Source organism: Tyto alba, unplaced genomic scaffold, assembly GCF_018691265.1.
Source record: "Tyto alba isolate M040663 unplaced genomic scaffold, T.alba_DEE_v4.0 Super-Scaffold_23, whole genome shotgun sequence".
In the NCBI taxonomy this organism is placed as follows: Eukaryota; Metazoa; Chordata; class Aves; order Strigiformes; family Tytonidae; genus Tyto; species Tyto alba.
In genome coordinates, this window is record NW_024881297.1 from 10,973,516 (window position 1) to 10,992,505 (window position 18,990).

The 18,990-nt window shown below is 42.0% G+C and overlaps 1 protein-coding gene across 1 annotated transcript in view; it reads left to right on the plus strand.

Moving 5' to 3' along the window:
- Window positions 1–18,742, plus strand: part of LOC104362215 (FRAS1-related extracellular matrix protein 2-like) — a 53,559-nt gene extending 34,817 nt beyond the window's left edge. Inside the window, 15 exon segments of the mRNA XM_042796874.1 lie at window positions 1,635–1,784; window positions 4,007–4,216; window positions 5,450–5,576; window positions 6,050–6,198; window positions 9,746–9,877; window positions 10,169–10,500; window positions 11,918–12,110; window positions 12,885–12,989; window positions 13,245–13,372; window positions 14,301–14,368; window positions 14,370–14,427; window positions 15,199–15,325; window positions 16,386–16,573; window positions 16,657–16,803; window positions 17,552–18,742. Of these exon segments, the coding sequence (XP_042652808.1) occupies window positions 1,635–1,784; window positions 4,007–4,216; window positions 5,450–5,576; window positions 6,050–6,198; window positions 9,746–9,877; window positions 10,169–10,500; window positions 11,918–12,110; window positions 12,885–12,989; window positions 13,245–13,372; window positions 14,301–14,368; window positions 14,370–14,427; window positions 15,199–15,325; window positions 16,386–16,573; window positions 16,657–16,803; window positions 17,552–18,109 (2,672 nt within the window). The 3' untranslated portion in view covers window positions 18,110–18,742.
- The last annotated feature ends 248 nt before the right edge of the window (window positions 18,743–18,990 follow it).

Below are 18,990 nucleotides of genomic sequence, written 5' to 3' on the forward strand. Positions count from 1 at the left end.
ATAGTTACGGGCCAGATGGTGTTCTGATGTTTTTATATATACATGGAGGAAGCAGATAGTGCCTCTAGGCAAACATAAAATTATCAAAATAGCTGAGCAGCACTGTCTGTCCCTGTTGAGAAAAGAACTTAACTAGATATGCTCCCCTATTTGCAAAACATAATTTATTTAGGTTAGGGAAGGTAAGATCCAGAAAGTAAAAAATTATTACAAGGATGAGGCACTTTTATTATTGAGTTACTTCACATTATATAGGAAAGCCTGTGTATTTTTCTGTGCTCTACTTGGCACATTGAGTCATTGGAAGCTGTCTGTCCCTTCTGTAGAGCTGGCTTCAAGCCCAGTAATAAACTGAACTCTGGAAATCACCAGAAAACTAAAACCGCCCAAAATTAGAAACTCTTTACGGACCATGTTGTTTTACTCTAAGCTGACGTTTCCCCAGCTGTAGGAGACAACAATCACAACTTCTAAAGCTTTTCAGAGTTCTTTGAATTTCCCCAAGAGGTACAATAGAAATGCAGCATATTAGATGAGTGCCAGGCTTTTGTGCGACTGCTGGCGGCTTCTCTAAAGAGGATACTGGCTGTTGTGCTAAAAAAATGTTGCTGTGGTACTGGAGAGATTAGTAATAATATGCAACACAGACAAAATGTGTCAGGCTTTATTAATACTGATAGCAAGATAAAGCCTACTATTGTTTAGGTGACAAAAGTAAAGGAGGCCATGTATTGAATTTAGCAGACTCTATCCATTACGAAGTAAAAGCAGCAGGGATAATGTGTCTTCAGCATGTGCTGCTTCAATCTTCTTGATGGGTATTCAGAAAGGCAGCTAAATTGGTGCTGGTTTGAGACAGTTTTGTGATGTTTGATCTCTTATGCTAAACAGCAGTTTGCTTAAACCCAATTTAATATCGATCTATTCCACGACCTGGATTGTGCAACTTTTTGCACACCCTATGAATAACTAAAGTCAGTTTACCGCACTGAAGAAAAAAACAGCTTGTAAGCCTTTAATCTGCCACATCCGTGTCAAATGTATGCTTTGAAAACAATTAAAAAAAAAAAGTCTAAACTCTTGAAATCCTGCAAAGTGCCTTTATCTTTTAGGGAGGGGGGAAGGTATATTTAGGTATATATTTCCTTTAATAGTACATTTCAAAAAAATTTCTGCATTGTTTTACTTAGCAAAAATGTAATGGAAGAACTATCCCATGTCTTACCTCTGTGTTACGCTACGTAGTCACAATTCTTGAAATGGCTGCTTTACTTCAGATGGTAAACGGCTGGCTGTGGAAGATCTCTGTCAGCTGCAGATAAGTCAAAAATATGTAGATATAACACTTTAGTTATTTAATTCAAAGATTGTTTAGTTTGGTTTTTAAAGATTTAAAAAAACCCTTACATAAAATGGTAGGTGAAAAATAATATTTATGTAAGTGGACAGTAGATATTACTGGAATTTGCAGGGGAAATAGGTTTTTTTTTTTTTTTTTTTTACATTAAAAGTCAAACTGCAGAGCTTAAGCACTAAAATTCAGACTGGAGAGTTTAAGCAGTAAATATACATGTGCACAGGAGCAGGCCAAAAGAAGATCTTTCAAAAATATATGCATTTTTCTCTGTATTTAGAACCTGCTTTGTACTTTGGTAACACTGAGTATCAAGTAGATGAAAGCTCTGGTTATGTGGAGATTCGTGTCTGGAGGACTGGAACAGATTTGTCCAAAGCAGCTTCTGTTACGGTGCGTTCCAGAAAATCAGAACCAGTGTCAGCAGAGGGTGAGTTGCTTGTAAAAATGGCGCTCGGGTTGCTTTAGAATATGCGAGCATGAAAATAGGGTACTACCTGGCATTCACTCTTGTTTATCTTCAGTGTATATATGGGCAGGAAAACTGAAGTAAGATACATCAGACATGGATTTATCAGGTAGAAAACATGATATTAGTGTCCCAGTTGTGTGTGGCAAGGACAGCTCGACTAAGCTCACTGACTTTCTGAGGGAGATTGCAGAATGGATGTGACTAAAATGATTGTTTGCTCGCACCTTAACTAACGGCAGACATTGGGAGAAACAGCTGGAGTGAAAGAGAGAGTGTTGTCTTTATAGCACTGTGTTTCCCTGGAATAAAAATGAATTCACAGCATAAATCTGCAGTTATCCTCAAATAACGCTATCAGTACAGTAGACAAGGAAGCTTTATTTATTTACGAGAGCTGGTATATCTGAGATTTTAGGGTTTCTCGGTTACTGTGGAGAGAAATTCTGGAAGACACTGCCAGTGTGACCTCCAAGGATTTTCTCTATCCAACAATGACCCAAAATACCCCAGATTTGGTTACTGTCTCTGTAAAACCCTTGTTTTGTTTCTCAGTCCCAGCAAAAAAGTAATTTTTTCTATCAGACTTTGGGAATACTACGCTGGCCAAAATTTTGTGGTGCTGTTTAAATATGTCGCTTGTCTTGCTATATGCTAAATTAAGTTTAAGGAGCAGTTATAGCTTCTGAGTGTCAAGGAAATCAGTTGCATTAATGAAAATTTCTCTGTTCAGCCCAACAAATTGATGACACACTGGCAAGAGATATAATAAGGCTTCAGAAATTTTCATAGTAATCAAGCTGAAAGCAAAATCTTCTTTTTTATTATGTATGTGACAGATGATCTGATTTGCTGCCAAAATAACAAAGAATTACAGCAACTAGTAATGCAGCATGTATGATTGAAGGGACAGTTAATTAACTTGTAGTGTACATATATGAAAATAGAATTTGACTGCAGTTACTGAAGAACAGAGTAGTGGTTAGCAAAATAGACGATGAATATGTGAAGATTCACCATTCAGGTGAAGAAATATGTTTGAGTCCTACAGGACATCCTGTGTTAAGCATAAAGTAGTGAACTAATGTTGCATTTCTAATCTTGTTTTTATAGGCTTTTTTTTTAAATCACTTCTCCTAAAGCCTAGTTATGAGATTTGGAAAAAATATCCTCTTCACTAAATCTTTTCCTAATTTATTTATAGAGTTTTGTACGCAACAAAAAATATTAATATGGTTGTATATGAAATGCCTATGTGCACAATATTTGATTAAGGAAAACAAAACCTGAGCAAGAATTGTGGCTCTTCATAACGCACAGAGCCACCCAGGGAGGTCTGCTTTGGTGCAGGTAAGTGTTCCTTGCCTCTAATCCAGAGGCTGCAAAATGATGGATAAAAGAAAAAGGCACAGTTGCTTTCAAGTATGTAAATTGCAACATACTGTGGCAAAGAAGTGAAAGAGTTGCTGTCATTACAAGCAACAAGTAGAACATTTAAAAAGGATATAGGGAGGAACACTCGGTTAAAAAAGAATGTAAAATTATGGAAATAGTCAGAATCTCAGTGAAAGGATGGGACACAAGTGGAAGGAAGAAGTGAGGTCATTATACATCATCCAGTTTAGATTTAAGTCTCATACACACACAAAAAAGTCATTGTAGGTGTTTTCACCTGCACTCAAGCTGCCAGCTTCTTTTAGTGATGAGATAGCGGTAGCAGCGTGATTTATAAGCTCAGCAATCTAGCCTGCTGCAATACACTTTTTCTTAGGGTACAGCTGGAATTATTCTGGGACAGACATTTGCTCCTTTAAAGGTAAATAGCTAAGTAAAACCTCCTACATGTAGTCTAGAGTTGAGCATAAGAGTTAAATTGCTGTATACATCAGGTCTGTTGTGTGTTGTTGAGGCTGTAGCTCTTAATCTGCAGTTTAAGGGACCTTAAACAAGTTTTAATTGTGCTGATGGCATGAAGAGTAGATGCTGATCCATATGTGTGTGTGCGCATGTGTGTTGCACTGTATGCTCATTGTTCCCAAATTTATTTGCACGTGACAAAAATGTAAATTGGATTTTATCCAGGACAGCAATAGAAACAGCTGCAAACACATTTCACAAATGTACAAGTGAATGCTGACATATAGTAGTAACTGACCATACAAGTCTTGCTGCTTCCCAAACAGCTGGAGTTGATTACGTGGGCATCAACCATAACCTGGATTTTACACCGGGAGTCAACATGCAAATGTTTCTTCTTATCATCCTTGATGATTTGGGCCAGCCTATTCTGGAAGGTCTGGAGAAGTTTGAACTAGTTCTCTGCATGCCCATGAATGCGATGCTTGGAGAGCCCAACATAACTACTGTCTTTATCAACGACACCATCGCTGACTGTAAGTAGCAAGGGGGTGGGGGAGAGTTTTTTCAAGGGTTTTTTGTTTTGGTGTTTTAAGTGCACTTAGAAGGTGGAAGAGTTCCTTTGGTAGTAGCATAAATTACGATGTGTGTAAGTGCAATGATACATCATTTACCCCAAGTACATTATAAAGATTAACAGCTGTGTGCTACGCTTGAAGTTGGAACATAGCGCTCTATTGCAGGTTCTTTACTCTGGCTTGTCTTCCTTCTCATTATGAACTTGAAGACACAGTTTTGGACAAGTTAACGTAATAGTGGAACTGTGCCACAAGCTAAAAGTACACTTGTTTATGCCTGTTGCATTAAGGCTGTTTGTTTGAATTAATATTCGTTTTGAAGGTAGAAGCCATAGGGTTCAAACTTTTTTTCCCCTGATAGTTATTTGGACACCAAAAATTGCAGGGAGCTAAAATTTTCAAGTAATTATGCAGATATTGATGCTCATGCTAATGAATGAAGGTGTAACTGTATTGTCTCTTCTAGGGGAGTATTAAGGGAACAAAAAAAAAAAAAAAAGGTAGGTGTAAAACTTTAAAAGTAAGCAACACTCAATACGGCGCTATTTAGAGGTTCTCTGGCACTGGGTAAATAAACCAGCTGACTCTCAGCAGTCTCAGGTTTCTGCAAATTCACTGCACTTCAAAGACTTAAAGAAACTATATTGTTTTAGAAAGGTTCTCCAACAGAACTCTGAAGAGCAGTTACAGTTTCACTGTGAAATACTCACTTGTTGAAGTCAGTGCAAATATGATACTGACTGTGGTGGAGGTGGAGTTGTGGTCATCACCCTGTTTTGTCCTTGTGGTATCATGCATCTACTTCCTCTCTGCATCAAAGGTATAAGAGACTGCTTTATAGAAAATAACCCCACACCTCAGAAATGGCTCAAATGCTCTTTTTAAAAAAATCACCAAGTCTTAGCTGCTGTGAGAAAACTGGAAGACTAGAGACAAAATTAGTACTAAATTGGAAATTAGTTGCTGTAGACCAGGTAAGTTTTTTAATTCATCTAGATTCAAACTCTGTTTTTAAAAAACATGTAAATCTGAACCTTCTGTAGTTTATTGTAAAAGGTTAACAAATAAAATGCTATGTTAAAGAAAAGTACTTCTACTTTTTGTTGTTGTTGTTTTTTAAATTGAGGAAAGTGGTTAATATTTTCTGCCTATGTGTGAGTTTTCAACTTGCATAACATATTCTGTTGTCAGTACCCAAAGTCCAGTTCAAAGAACCCATGTACATGGCAAATGAAAAAGATGAACAGCTGGTAGCACTCATTTATCGAAGCCATAATATAATTGATAATGATGTGAAGTGGACACCTTACAAGACGTAGTGAGTAATTTAAGAAAATCAGATTTATCCCATACTTTTGGCAAGACATTAGAATAAATAACTTATAAAAGTAACTACTTTCTTCAAAAGCTAAACATATTTTGTCTCAATATTCCACTCTAAACTCTGCTAAAGCAAACACCAGGGGACCAGATATTGTTTTAATAATAGCTACAAACTTCTTTCTGAATTCCAGTTTCCAAAATATTTCACTTTGATTATTCCACACTGCAATCAATAAACCAAATAAATTAATAGCCAGGCAATCATTGTGAATTTTCAGGTTTGTTATGACTTTCTCACTTCCTTTGGATTATCCGCTCTCAGATAAGGTATTTGCACTTGATCTAGTCAACAGGAGTAAATTATTATTTTTTTTCTTTTTTTAGTGTTCAGGTTTTCATTGTGTGTTTTTTTGTTTGTTTGTTTTCTCTTCTAGAACCAGTGATTAAATTCTCTGAAATAAAACACAGCATTCAGGAGCCTCAGGAACCTGGAGAAATTGCACTAGTTAGAATCCATGTTCTACGCCTCGGTGATAGCTCCAAAGTATCTGTTGTCAGAGTGCACACAAAAGATGGTTCAGCCACCTCAGGGGAAGACTACAATCCAATGTCAGAAGGTAAGGACTTCATTGGGTGTTGGGATGGGAAACTTTAGTTTGGAAAGTGCCTTCCTGCAATTGAATGCTGGACAGGGAGCTGAATTTTTGTTCTGATAACCAAGTGGCAAGTACTGTACTTTAGACTAAGAGTTCCTGCTTCACTTTGTGTGTTTTGGAATTGGAGATTCGAGTGTTGTCTGTTCTTGTTTTGGTTTGTTTTTTTTTCCCAAGGTAATTGTGGGATCTGTAAGGGACTCTGTTAGCTTTGGATTGGACATGAGATTCTGTTTGCTTTGGGCTACTTTAAATTTACTAACCTGGAATGTGCGCTCAGGATTTCTTCATAAGAATGGAAGTTCACCCTAGCTCAGGTTGTTATCTACCCAAAGTCATGTGTTTTGAGCAGAATTTGGTTATTGAGCTTTGCCTTCAGGTCCCCTGAGGTGGCAGAGGGTTGAGATATCGTTACGATAGACAGTTTACGATGATACAGGAATATGCTCGGATTCCTGTCTAGATTTAATCTGCTTTCATCATCTGGCAGTATGGAAGAGAGATCTGCCCTGTGCACTTACAGTACAGAGTTGCCAGTGGTGGGATGCTCTTCATAGAAAAGCTCACTCCTGGGAGCTGGTACCCAGGTCCCCTTTCTTCCAGGAAAGACTCCAGACTTCAAGGTCACAGATCCATACACTCTTTTTGTGACCTATTGCATGTCGATTTGCTTTCCTCATAGTGTGACATGTTTTTGATGGTGCATCACCCTCGCAGGAGCAGTTTATAACCTAGTAGTTATGCACACTCCTTAGGGGAGTAACTTTTCTACAGTATCTCCTAGGGGGAGGTGTGACCTTGAATACAATTAAAGTAAAATGAACAAACGAGGTCTTTCATTTCTTGAGTATTCATGCTCTTGACTGGGATGGTGTCAGAAAAATGGGTGCCACTTCCTCCTGACTCTTAGCAAGAAATCATAATTGCCACTCGATTTCTGGAGGAAGGGTCACAGATGGTTATGTCTAATAAATCGCTCTTGTCTTGGGCTTTCATGTGGATAAACGTGTCTCCTAAAGATCTAACTAATGCCAAGTATGTTGACTATTCAGCTCAAAGTGCAGATGTTTTGGATCCTGCTTAAATATGCACTGCAAATGGAGCCTGAGGCAGTATCCATACCAGTATAATAATGTATCTGGGACCATCCCTTGACATGCAGACCCACTTTGTTGAACTTTCTTCACCACTGAAGCAGGATCTCTGCATGCAAACCGCCTCCCTGGCCCACACTAATTCTGAGCTGTGTCCAGGAGTTGTTTGAGAGTGAGTTGTCTTGGCACAAAATCATGTGAGGATATTATGTTTTGATATTAATTTTAGTCTTCCAACAAGTTACTAATATCAAGTTGTATTTATTTTTTCTGTTCAGCAGAAGTGAGTTAGTTTTACTTGGTCATTGTGTTGAAGAACAGATACTAACAGTATCTGCAATTAATTTAATTAATTAAGCTGCAATTAAAAGCTAAAGTCCAATTTATACAGTAGACAGAGGAGAAGGTAAGTTTTTAATGATGGGAACTACGTAGCCTTTCTTGGAAAAAGATAAGGTAGTATTTGCAGCTGATGGAGGTCTGCTGTGAGGTGTTTGTTTTAGGACATTGGTGCTTGTATGTCAGTTAATCTTTTTTCATTCACATATGGGACTGTTGCTAGTGAAAGGCAAAAGCATCTTGTAATTTTCTCATCAGCTGTGGTATTTCATGGGTTTGCTCTCATTGTAGGTCATATGTCAGTGACTGGTGGCTGTACGGTGATAATGATTTTTTTACACCTAATTTGGCTAGTGACTAGAGCAGAATTTGACTTGCCCGGTCTTGGTCCTTTGCTTTTCTTAATATATATATACATATATATATATATACACACACATGCATATATAAATGCACCTCTATTTCCATGTGATTTTCATTTGAACAACACAGCTACTGCCACTGGGATCAGATTGTAGTTGTATTGAATTTGACTTGTCTAAAGACCTGTAGACAAAAGACAGTTAAAATGCAGGTGCTGGAAAGGGTGGGGGCATGAAATCCATGTGGAAATTCAGATATTGCAGAACGGCATGCATAACTCTGCTGGGAACTTGTGCTGTGCCTCAGAGGGCAAGTGAACATCCTAATTCTGGGTTTAGCCCACACCCCTCTGGTTTCTTAACTGTGATCTGTATCTAGATGTGTATGTCTAATCTGTTGCTTCTTTCCAGGAATTCAGATGAGGAAAATGCATCTTTTTGTTTGATCAGTTAGTGACTGGAACAGTTGCTTGGCAGTTACTTTAAAGTCCTATTCTGCCCAAATGAAAACAGGAACCTGACTTTACTGCATGTGGGGATTCCCACAGCCAAAATGTCGGGTGCTAGGGGGTGACTTTTCTCTGTCTCTTTAGACTAAAATTTTCTCATTTTAGTCAGCTTACTGACTATACAAGTAGGCCATGCTGTGCTGCCTCAGCTCTCTGCTTTATGCAGTTCTGGCTTTCTGCTACATCTCCTCTGCAACACGGAGTCCTTCACCTCCATCTCCTCCAGCCACAGGACAAAACCCCTGGGTAGGGTTGAATTATGTGGGAAGAACTGAAAAAGTTTTGTGTTACCCCAGGGTATTAGTGATGGTCCTGTTGTAGTGGCAGTGGCCTGTCATTAAGGCAAGATAAGGCTTGTGGGTAGAGGCAGTATTTTTTTTAAGATCCTAAGTTGGGGAAGGAAGGGAAGTTTTTGTGCGTGTAATCTGGACTGAAATCCACCAAGGTTTTGGGTAGTTGTATTCATACTCAGTGGCTGAAAAGTAGCTCCCTTGAGACTTTCCATCGTTAGCAAGTTAGGCAGTAGCCTGTGAAGTTTTCAAGGTTCCCTGAGACTCCGAAGTGTCAGATTTATAGGTCTAAAGTGGCCATTATGCACCATAGTTCCTCTGTGGATTTACTGCTATGCTTCTAAAGTGCCGGGTCTTTGTGTAATTTAATCAGAAGTTATCTTTTCCTCGGTCATACACAGAAAAACAACCTGAAATACCTCTCCAGTGTAAGTGGTGGACCCTGCAGAACAGCAGAAACCACCCCTGTGTAATTTAGTTAGCTGCTGTCTGCAAGATGTTGGCTCCCCTCAGGCAGCCTGGCTTTTGTGGCAAGAGCTCAGGTGTGGCTGTGAACTGCGCTGCCCTTCACCTCCGTACGTGATGGCTGCCAAGGTAAATGCTGATGTAAAGTTGCCATCTCCCAGTTTCTGGAAAGGAAGAACAAATCCTCATCAGGAAGAGGCTGGGTTCCTCAGCCGCTGCTGGGTATTGGAGGGTTTCCACACCACTGCCTTTCCCTCTCTGCAAAGGGGCCTTTTGGCCCCAGGGGTTAGACCAGGCAGCATGGACGTTGCTGCGAGGAGCTTCCTAATTAGCGTGTCGACATTTCTGCATTTTTCCGACATAGCTCTATGGACAGACATCTCCAAGCTGCTTAACACAGATACGACGCAGTTTAGCAGGCATCTCATAACCTGTCTTTCCCCTTTGCTCAGGTCTTTGCCAACCTCGCATCCCAGGAACAGTAGGAGCAGAACCTTTCTCGGCTAAAATTCGATACGTGGGTCCAGATGGTCCTGACCACCCAAATCTGATCTGACTAACAGTCACAATGCCCCATATGGATGGTGAGCATCACGTGGTGAGAGTTGATTAACACACACTGCTTTGGACTTTTCCTCTCCCACAGGTTCGTCTCCACAGTTGTTTGCTGCATTGTGGCAGAACCACAAATAATCCAAGGTTAATCAAAAATTTGCAAATCACAAGGTTTAATGTATGGATGAAACATTTGGCACCCTTAGCTCCCGTATTTCCAGACTCCAGCTCTAAAAATACGTTCATGAGCAGTTAAAGAATACTTCGTTTACTCTTTTCCATTCAGGCTGGTAATGGGGCACATGATATTTATGTTTTAGGAATGCTGCCAGTTATCTCCACGTGCCCCTTATCCAACTTTGAGCTAACGCTTAGCCCGGACGGCGCTCGTGTGGCACACCACAAGTGCTCCAGCCTACTGGACTATAATGAGATCCAGACCAAACATGGGTTTATTACAGAGGAAACGCAGAACCCCAAAGTGATTGGAGAAACGTCACCTTACCAGTACAGCAGTGCTCTGAGGTCTGCCAAAACCTTACGTTTCTACCAGAACCTCAACCTCGAGGCTTGCCTGTGGGAGTTCAGCAGTTACTACGACACATCTGAGCTGCTGGCTGACTGCAGGGGCTCCATTGGCACGGACGGGCAGGTATGTGGCACTGAGGGGCCTTCCTCTCTCAACAGATGGGTATGGAAGCACAAGTCCAACAGAAAGTGTTACTAAGGATTGCATGAGAAAGAATTTAGTCACTCTGCAGGCAGTTTGATACCCACTCAGCACGAATGTTTTTAGAAGCACAGATTTGTTTATTTGCACTGTATGCACAGGCATGATTCGTCTTCCCGGTAACTGAGCACAATTTACAGCATTGCAGTTGCTCCTGGTTTGGATTTTAGAAACTCAGCTTTTTTGAGTCAAAAAGCTTATCCAAACTGTGTGAGTAGTCGTGCTATCACCCAAAGCCCACGCAGCAGCACATTCAAAGAGGAAGTTACGATTTTATTGCCTTACAGAAGTAAACTGTATGTGTAAAGTATGTTACTGACCCTGGAATTGTGTTCTAAGGCTACACAAAAAAAAAGTGTTTTTTTACAGAAAACCAAAACACTTTTTAATTAGAAATTCTAACTTAGGTTTACAGTGTTTGGGCTTTAGGAAGAGCTGTCAAGTAGGTGAGATTTCATAAATAAAAGAATGGTTGGTAAGGAACAAAAAACCACCTGATTTTCCTGAGTATAACAGGCCATTGTTCCAGGTCTTTGATATGAATTACATCAGCATCGATCACAGAGCAGGCATGGTGGCTCCCCTGTGCAGTGTCTGCCAGCACGTTGTGTTTACTTGGAAAATAACCCAACACACAAGCACCCTACAGCAATTGCACTTAAATTCCAGGGGGCTGTAGAGCCTGTGTACAGACTCCACCTTGAATCAGCCTTGGCTCAGCACCTTGCTCTCCCATTCCATAGGTGCTCAACTGTTACCTTCTCAATTAATGCCCAGTGGCCAATGAAGATTTATTTATTAATTATCTGCCTGGCCACCCATTCTGGTTGCTTGATAGAGAGCGAGCTTCATAACTCAGACCGTAGTTTCAAATTTCATTGTTTCAGGGTGCCATAATCCATAGAGTTCTATCTATTGTAAAGGTAGCTGTCACTTACAGGGCTCATTTTTAAATTTGTGTTTGATTCCTGAATGCCTAAGGGATCTGACAGTTCTGATCTGGAATTCGAAGTTAGGCTACCTTCAATTTCTATGGAGTTTGTTTTGAAGGCTTTTTTTTTTTTTGATTCCAAGGTAAAACAAAATCTTAAGTGGTCCTTATTTTGGAGAGGTACAAGCTGTGTTATGTTAAATTGGCAAAGATTTGAGGACACTATCAAGTGAGGTGATTTACAGGACCTGAAATAATAGTGGTGTCAGTAACAGATGTGAAATGTTTCTGTTCAGTTTTTTTTCACTTAGGGTTAGAGAGTGAAGTTCATGACAACACAAGGTTGGCAGTGAAAGTAATTTTTTTTTCAGGTTGCATTCAGTAACTTGGTACCTCAATGTTTTTCAGGTCTTGAATCTGGTGCAATCGTATGTAACTCTACAGGTGCCTCTCTATGTCTCCTACGTCTTCCACTCCCCTGCTGCCGTTGGTGGCTGGCAACATTTTGACTTGCAGTCTGAACTGAGACTCACCTTTGTGTACGACACGGCTATCCTGTGGAAAGATGGGATAGGCAGCCCTCCTGAGTCAGAGCTCCAAGGTGAGCTGTTTCAGACACTGTCGTTTCTAAACTCCATCCTATTGAACATTCTGATGATGGGAGACGTGTGGTCAACAGCTTTATGCTTTTTAGCCTTGAGAATCTCAAAAGCAGTAAGAGCACGCTGTCTCTCTCAGTTAAAACACCCACCCAAAGCATAGTTATGTTTGTTTTTTAATGCCGTCTGTTACTAAACTAGATGTTTTGAATCTTCCCCCAATTGCATGCTGCTTTTAATCTATGAAAAATGGGAGAACTTAGTGCACAGACCAATGCTAAAGCAGAGGTTCTTATGGAGCGATAGATTCCAGTGCTGAATTGGTTCAGTTACAGGACAACAGAAGCACTTACATAGCCCTGTGCAGGGGAAGGGCCTGCCAAAGGGGCCTTACTGGAGTGAGCAGCCTTGCCGTGTCTCTGACAAAAAGTCCCAGACACCTTCTTTCTCCTGTTTGAAGTCTGTTATATCAGCATATGTGGATATACTTCAGGTGAGTCTGGTCTTATGTCAGCAAAAGGGAGGGAGGGAAAAAAAAATTCTGCCTTAATGACTTGAACCGTTAGCAGGTATAAACGAGTGCATTTTTTCTGCAGTGGGTGGGACTGGAGATCTGCTTCAAAACAATCAGTGTGACAGGATTTAACATCTGTGAAGAGCACCAGGGTTTAGGTGAAGTGTTTCAGATCTCCAGAGGCAGAGAATATACGAAGAGCCTTCCTTTAAAAATGCGCTTGGGAAATGCCGGTGGTAAAATCGTTTTTTTTCCTCCCTAGTCTCCCTCTATCCCACGAGTATGCAGATCAGTGACGAAGGGCGACTGGTGGTGAACTTCCGAGCAGAGATTCGTTTCCAGGGCCAGCTGGTGATGTCCCACCCAGGTGCGTGCCCAGCCTGTCCACCTCTGCTAGCCGGAGCATCGGTACTGCTGTCTACGGGGCAGAGGAGAAGGGTTTCGCCGTAAAGGGGCTGTCTCAGTGTAGAAGGGGAATAAGTAACTGAGGCATTTCCTTTTCTGCGGTGTAAGTTAATTTCTTTCCATTTTCCTCCTTTTTTGCTTGTGTGTGCTGATTTTATACCATGCCAGGCATCGGTATTAATTATGGCAAATGATAATTTGCCTTTTATTTTTTCAGGAACATCCCTGACATCAATGGTGATGTCTGCTGACCACCCTGGCCTCACGTTTACACTTAGTCTGCTACAAAGTGAGCCGACCTTCCACCAGCCCGTGCAGCAGTGGAGCTTTATCTCTGACTTTGCTGTGAGTTTGCATTCAGGCTTGGACTTATGGAAGCAAAGGGAAGGCCTGTTTTTAACATACTTCCCATGCAGTCGTCAGCACTGTAAGATCAGTAAGCATCAACTCATTTGGATGCAGTTACGTATTTTCATTATAAAACGAACGGTCAGAAGTCCCCAGTGTCCCTGGAGCTTGAGTCCAGAAGCCTGAGCCCGTGCTCCCGCCAGCACCAGCCGGCACGGTTCATTGAGCAGGCCGGTGCTGGAGCTGTGGCCTCTCTTGGAGAATTTGCCTTACCGTTCTCTCACTTGGCATTGCCAGGAAACTGTGATCCAGGAGTTGCTGCTCTGAGAAGCTGGATTTTTCCCCACACGTAGCAAAGCGGCTTAGCTCCTGCTGAGCTCGGGAGTCAGTGGGAACTACTGTGGTCCCAAAGCCTGTGCCTCTAAGAGGGCAGAAGAGGCTTGCTTAAAAGGGCCTTTCTCCTCTGAGAGAGACACAGCCCAGTTACCCAGCTCTTGCTGAGCTGGCAGGAAGGGAGCCATTTGCATTCACTAAAAAATCCAGCAAAAAATCATCTTCTCTTCAGAGAGATTTGGTATGGTAGATTTGGACGTTGACATGTTTGATTCCCACCAGCACTGCAGCAAGGTCAGTACCACTCAGGCCTGATGGTAGGTATTCTGTATTAGTCCTCATTTTACGGGGATGTAGAGGAGAGACAGCATGTGTGAGGGCCTTGCCTATGCTGCTGAAGTGTGCTGACCGTGTTGGTGCGCACGCTCCCTGCATGAGGCAAAGCACCACGCTCGTAAACAGCAATGTCCAAGTTTGTGAAAGTCTTTAGGATGCTGCTGCGGTTTCAGCTACACTTCAGGGGCAATGTGAGCTGAAAAAGTGATTGGTCAGAGACTGTGGAGAAATGTTTACTTCTCTAAACTTTTCGCAGGTACGAGATTACTCGGGTGCTTACACTGTGAAATTCATCCCTTGCACTGCTGCGCGCGGTCAGCAATATGCCCGTCTGCAACCCACGGGACCCCACTGCGTTTGATATGGACATCAGGTTCCAATAGGTACTCCGTTTTACTTAGGACATTTTTCTATGAAGCCTCACAGGCCAAACAAGCCAAAAGGAAATTTGAGCTGAAAAGCAGGAGGTGTTCTGTAACCACTGAAAGAAACCTGCTGGCGTAGGCCATCCGGTATCAGTTGTCAAGGGAAAATCATGGAGTATGTCAGATGGCTTCAGAAGGAGTTTTACATCGCACCAGGGGGGTTAACCTGCTTGCAGGGCAACTGTGTTGTCTCTAGGCATGGGCCAAAGGGCAGGTTACTTTTCTGGGCAAATTGCAGGCAGCTTCTAGGTCTCAAGTGGAACATGCACGGTGCAGCTGGGGGTGAGTAGGGACAGACGAGGTTTCTCATCCTGTGCTTGTTGGTCTGAATATGCAGCTTGTTGTTTGGAGTAGGGGAAATGCATTGGTTTTGAGCTAGGTCCTGGTCCTGATCTAGTTTTATTGGCTTCTTGCCCACAGCCCTGTTCTCCCAGTAACTTTTGCAAATGTCACTGAAAAGAGACATTGCTGTCCTATAACTGAGGAAACGGGTATCTTGCTATTTTGCTCGGCAACACTGAAAATAAAGCACTACAGTTGTGTATTTTAATGGGTCATGGTGAGAAGCACAACAGGAGGGTTATGTCTTTAAGAAGGATTCTTATAAATGTTGTGTACTGCAGAAAGGTTTGATCAGCACATCACTGCTATAGCAGTGTTGTACAATGATCATTGTAAAGCTACAACCAAGGCATTCTTCTGATCACTTAATTTCACGTTTCCCCATAGGTCGGTGACCCAGTGGCAGCAGAGTTCCGTCTAAATACTCAGATGTTTCTGCTGTCCAAAAAGGAGCTTTGGATATCTGATGGATCAATGGGATTTGGAGAAGGAGCTGATGTAGCCTTTACTAAAGGTAAAGTCAATTGTGCATTCAGCATGAAAGCTAAGACGGAACCACTTTTAACAAGAGCTGAATATGTATTTTACTAGTTTTATAACCCCTACGTGGTCTATGTCTTTCCACTGCAGAAAAGTAAAATACGGAAGCACTAAAATATGATGTAATTTAGTGTAATTGAAACATGCTTTGGGTCTGTTTATGGGCTCTGAGAGGAAAAACATTCCAAAGGTATGTGCAGAATTTAGGTGCATGTATATGAAAGCACAGTTCTGAAAATCTTGCTCAGTTGCTGCAAATGACATAGTCCCCTCACTCTTTTTTTTTTTCTTTCAAGCTGCCCTCACTAGAACTTTTTGCCCCATTCCGAGGGACATTCTAAGTGCTTAGGATATTCTAGTCAGAAGTGTGGGAACTGAATACTTGTACACCTGAGGCTCCTTGACTCGGCCATGCAGCTGTTCTCAGCTGCAGATTGGATGCACGATAACTGCAGCTGGCTTCAGCTAAGCTGCTCAGACTCATCCTTGATTTTTTTTTTTTTTTTTTTTTTTTTTCCCCCCACTTCTGGCCAAGGGCAGGTACTCTCACACACTCTACTGGCTCACTCACTGACTGTAGCTGTTATCAGGTTCCAGTAAAACTCCTGGTAATGGTGGTATTGGACCAGAAGTGATTTTGGTTTTAATCAGTCCCTTATTTAAGGTATCGGTCTGAAACCCAAATGTCCTGTGAACTTTATTTTGCTTGATATAATTCTATCCGGTTGGATAGTTTCTTATATGTGAATATGGGTTGCCCTCTAGTGAAGAGAAGGGAAAAGCTTGCTTAAAAAAGAGCTGCACTTTAAGAACCACACATCAGTACAAATTGTAACAGAAAATAAGACTAAAGCCCATGGTAAGTTAATAGTAACAGCCATGGAAAATCTTGTCATCACGTGCAAGGGGAAATACACTTAAAGCTAGATAATTCCTGTTCTGAGAATTTTTAACAACAATGGTTTGGTAACAGCTTGATTTAATAAATTAAAATTGACTGGTATAATGTAAAATGTATTAATCTGCTTTACTAGGATCTGAAATCTACGGCCGAGTGATGGTGGATCCAGTTCAGAATCTCGGTGACTCCTTCAGCTGCAACATCGAGAAGGTGTTCCTTTGCACTGGTGCCGATGGGTACGTGCCCACGTACAGCCCAGACCAGCAGGAATACGGATGCCTGGCTGGCTCACCCTCCCTCTTGTACAGATTCAAGATCCTGGTATGTAAACAGTTATGGTAGCATGAAGTTTCAGATGTCTAATTTCCATGTGAATCTGGAAATACTGAACTTACTTCCTTTAGGATAAAGCTCAACCCGAGACACAAGCAAGAGCCTTTGGGAACCTGGAGTTTCGTGCTGCATTAGCAGCTGATCATGCAGATGCTTTTCCTCTGGTAAAACAGCCTGGTTCTGATGGTTTCAGCCTGTCCTCTGCTCCGCTCTTCCAGGCAAGTTGTCCGATAAGTATATCACTGAAATTCTTTCGTGCTAAAAGACGACTGAGGTGGAGAACAGAGCATACAGGTAATCATGGCACTATGTTAGCCAGCGGCAGACTTCAGCAGCACATTTACTTTGTTTCCTCTCCCTAACAGTGTAGACAGGGTAAGAGCACTGGTGTGTAACACGGAGCTACCCCGCTGCACCCTTGCTGTTACTGCAGACGTGTACACCTCTGACTGGGAGCAGAAGTTACTGGTTTAGCTTACCATGCATGGGAGCCTTTTTACATAGGCTAAAACTTTATTTTCTTGCAATTGGGAAAAAAAGAAAGAAAAAAAAAAAAAAAAGGTAATTGGTTTGTATACAATATGAAATTAAAAAAGAGAACTATGCATCCTACTTTAAGTTAATTCATGTTCCTGAAGTAGGGTTGCTCTTGCCTAAAGTAAGACTAGTGTTTTGTTAGGTAAACACGGTAGCACCTTTCTGCATTAACATTAGAAAGAAATAGGTTCTTTTAGAACATAGTTTATCTGCCCTACCTCAGCAGTCTGCAGTAAGAAAAGATTAATCCAATCTCCCAAGTGCCTATTTCTGCCATTGACTTTGACATAGTTGGCAGCAAGCTTGGGACATCTGTCTGGGTGAATCTGATGCTTGGTGTTTTCCAGTTCATAGTAAATGTGCATGAGGGAGATTATTCTAGTTTTCACTTGTTTTTTTTTTTTTTTTTTGTTTTTTTGTTTTTTTAAGGTGACAGCTGGCCGAGAATGGTACATTCACACTATTTACACGGTCCGATCGAAGGAAAATGCGCACAGGCACAAGGGGAAGAGAAGTCTTGCCTTCCACCACGCATTGTCCTCTGCTGAAGGAATAGTTAGCACCACAGCCTTTAAACACAGCAGAAGAGCCAACCCAGGTGCCCCGGTCTTCATGGAAGGTATTGGAGCAGATAAAAACAGGGGCACGAATATTCAGCATATTGCACTTGACCGTTCTGACAAAGCTGTCTTCATCCAGAAAGATGTGGTCCCCGCTGGCGTGCCGCGTCACAGGCCAGTTCTGGAAGTCGGGAGCAGGGACCCTGGCACGGGTATTGTACCCGTTACTGGGGGCTTGGCAGGACTGCTGCTTCTGATCTGCACCGTGGTCCTAACTCTTCTTCTGTTGAAGCAGAGGAAACAGCCGTCTGCTGGGAGAAGCAAAGGGCCTGTCGGCCACTCCAGCAGCAGTGGCACTGTGACCACACGGCACGGCAGCAGGGACAGCTCAGAAGTCCAGCCTGCTTCTTGGGCACTTGTCTTTTAACGTGTAATTTCACCAAAAAGCAGACTCTCAAATCTAGCTCTTGGCCGACTCCTTTGCACGGACAATTGGCTGCTCTGGTTCCAATGCTGGTTCAATTGTTAAGTAACGGGCAGCAGTTTCTGACAGGGTTGGTGTACTAGGTTCCTGTGTGGGTGACTCAGAGAATTCAAACTAGTACTCCATGACGTGGAGTTGATGCTTTTTTTTCTTTTAAATCTAGTTTTTCTTTAATGTTTTGAATATATGCAGCTGTAAACGTGCCTTATATCCACCATGAAAGGTCAGTGCCTAGGAGGATGCTGGTTTTGATTACACGTACAGTGTCTAGTCTAGCTTTCAGATAACTGTTTTTGTTTTTTGTTGTTGGTTTTTTAAATAATTATTGCTGAGGAAGTAGCGTTAGAACGGAAGCTAAGTAGTAGATGAGTGTTCTTTGAGTGATGAGGACCTCAGACATATTGGACAGTGGTGGGAGACTCACACAGGTAAGGCTGTGTTCGTAATTATCTGGGAGAGCATTGTATGTGATCAGTGAGCATTTTGTGAGACCCCTCACCTGCAGTACTGAGTCCCAACGTAAGAAGCCTACAACATATGGACATGGCCCTGGTGGAGCAGGTCCAGAGGAGGATCACGAAGATGATGAGGGGGCTGGAGCAGCTCCCCTGTGAGGGCAGGCTGAGAGAGCTGGGGGGGTTCAGCCTGGAGAAGGCTCTGGGGAGACCTTAGAGCAGCCTCCCAGGGCTTAAAGGGGGGGCAGGAAAGGTGGGGACTCTTTGTCGGGGGGTGTGGGGATAGGACGAGGGGTAACGGTTTTTAATCTGAAAGAGGGGAGATTTAGATTAGACATAAGGCAGAAATTCTTCCCTGTGCGGGGGGTG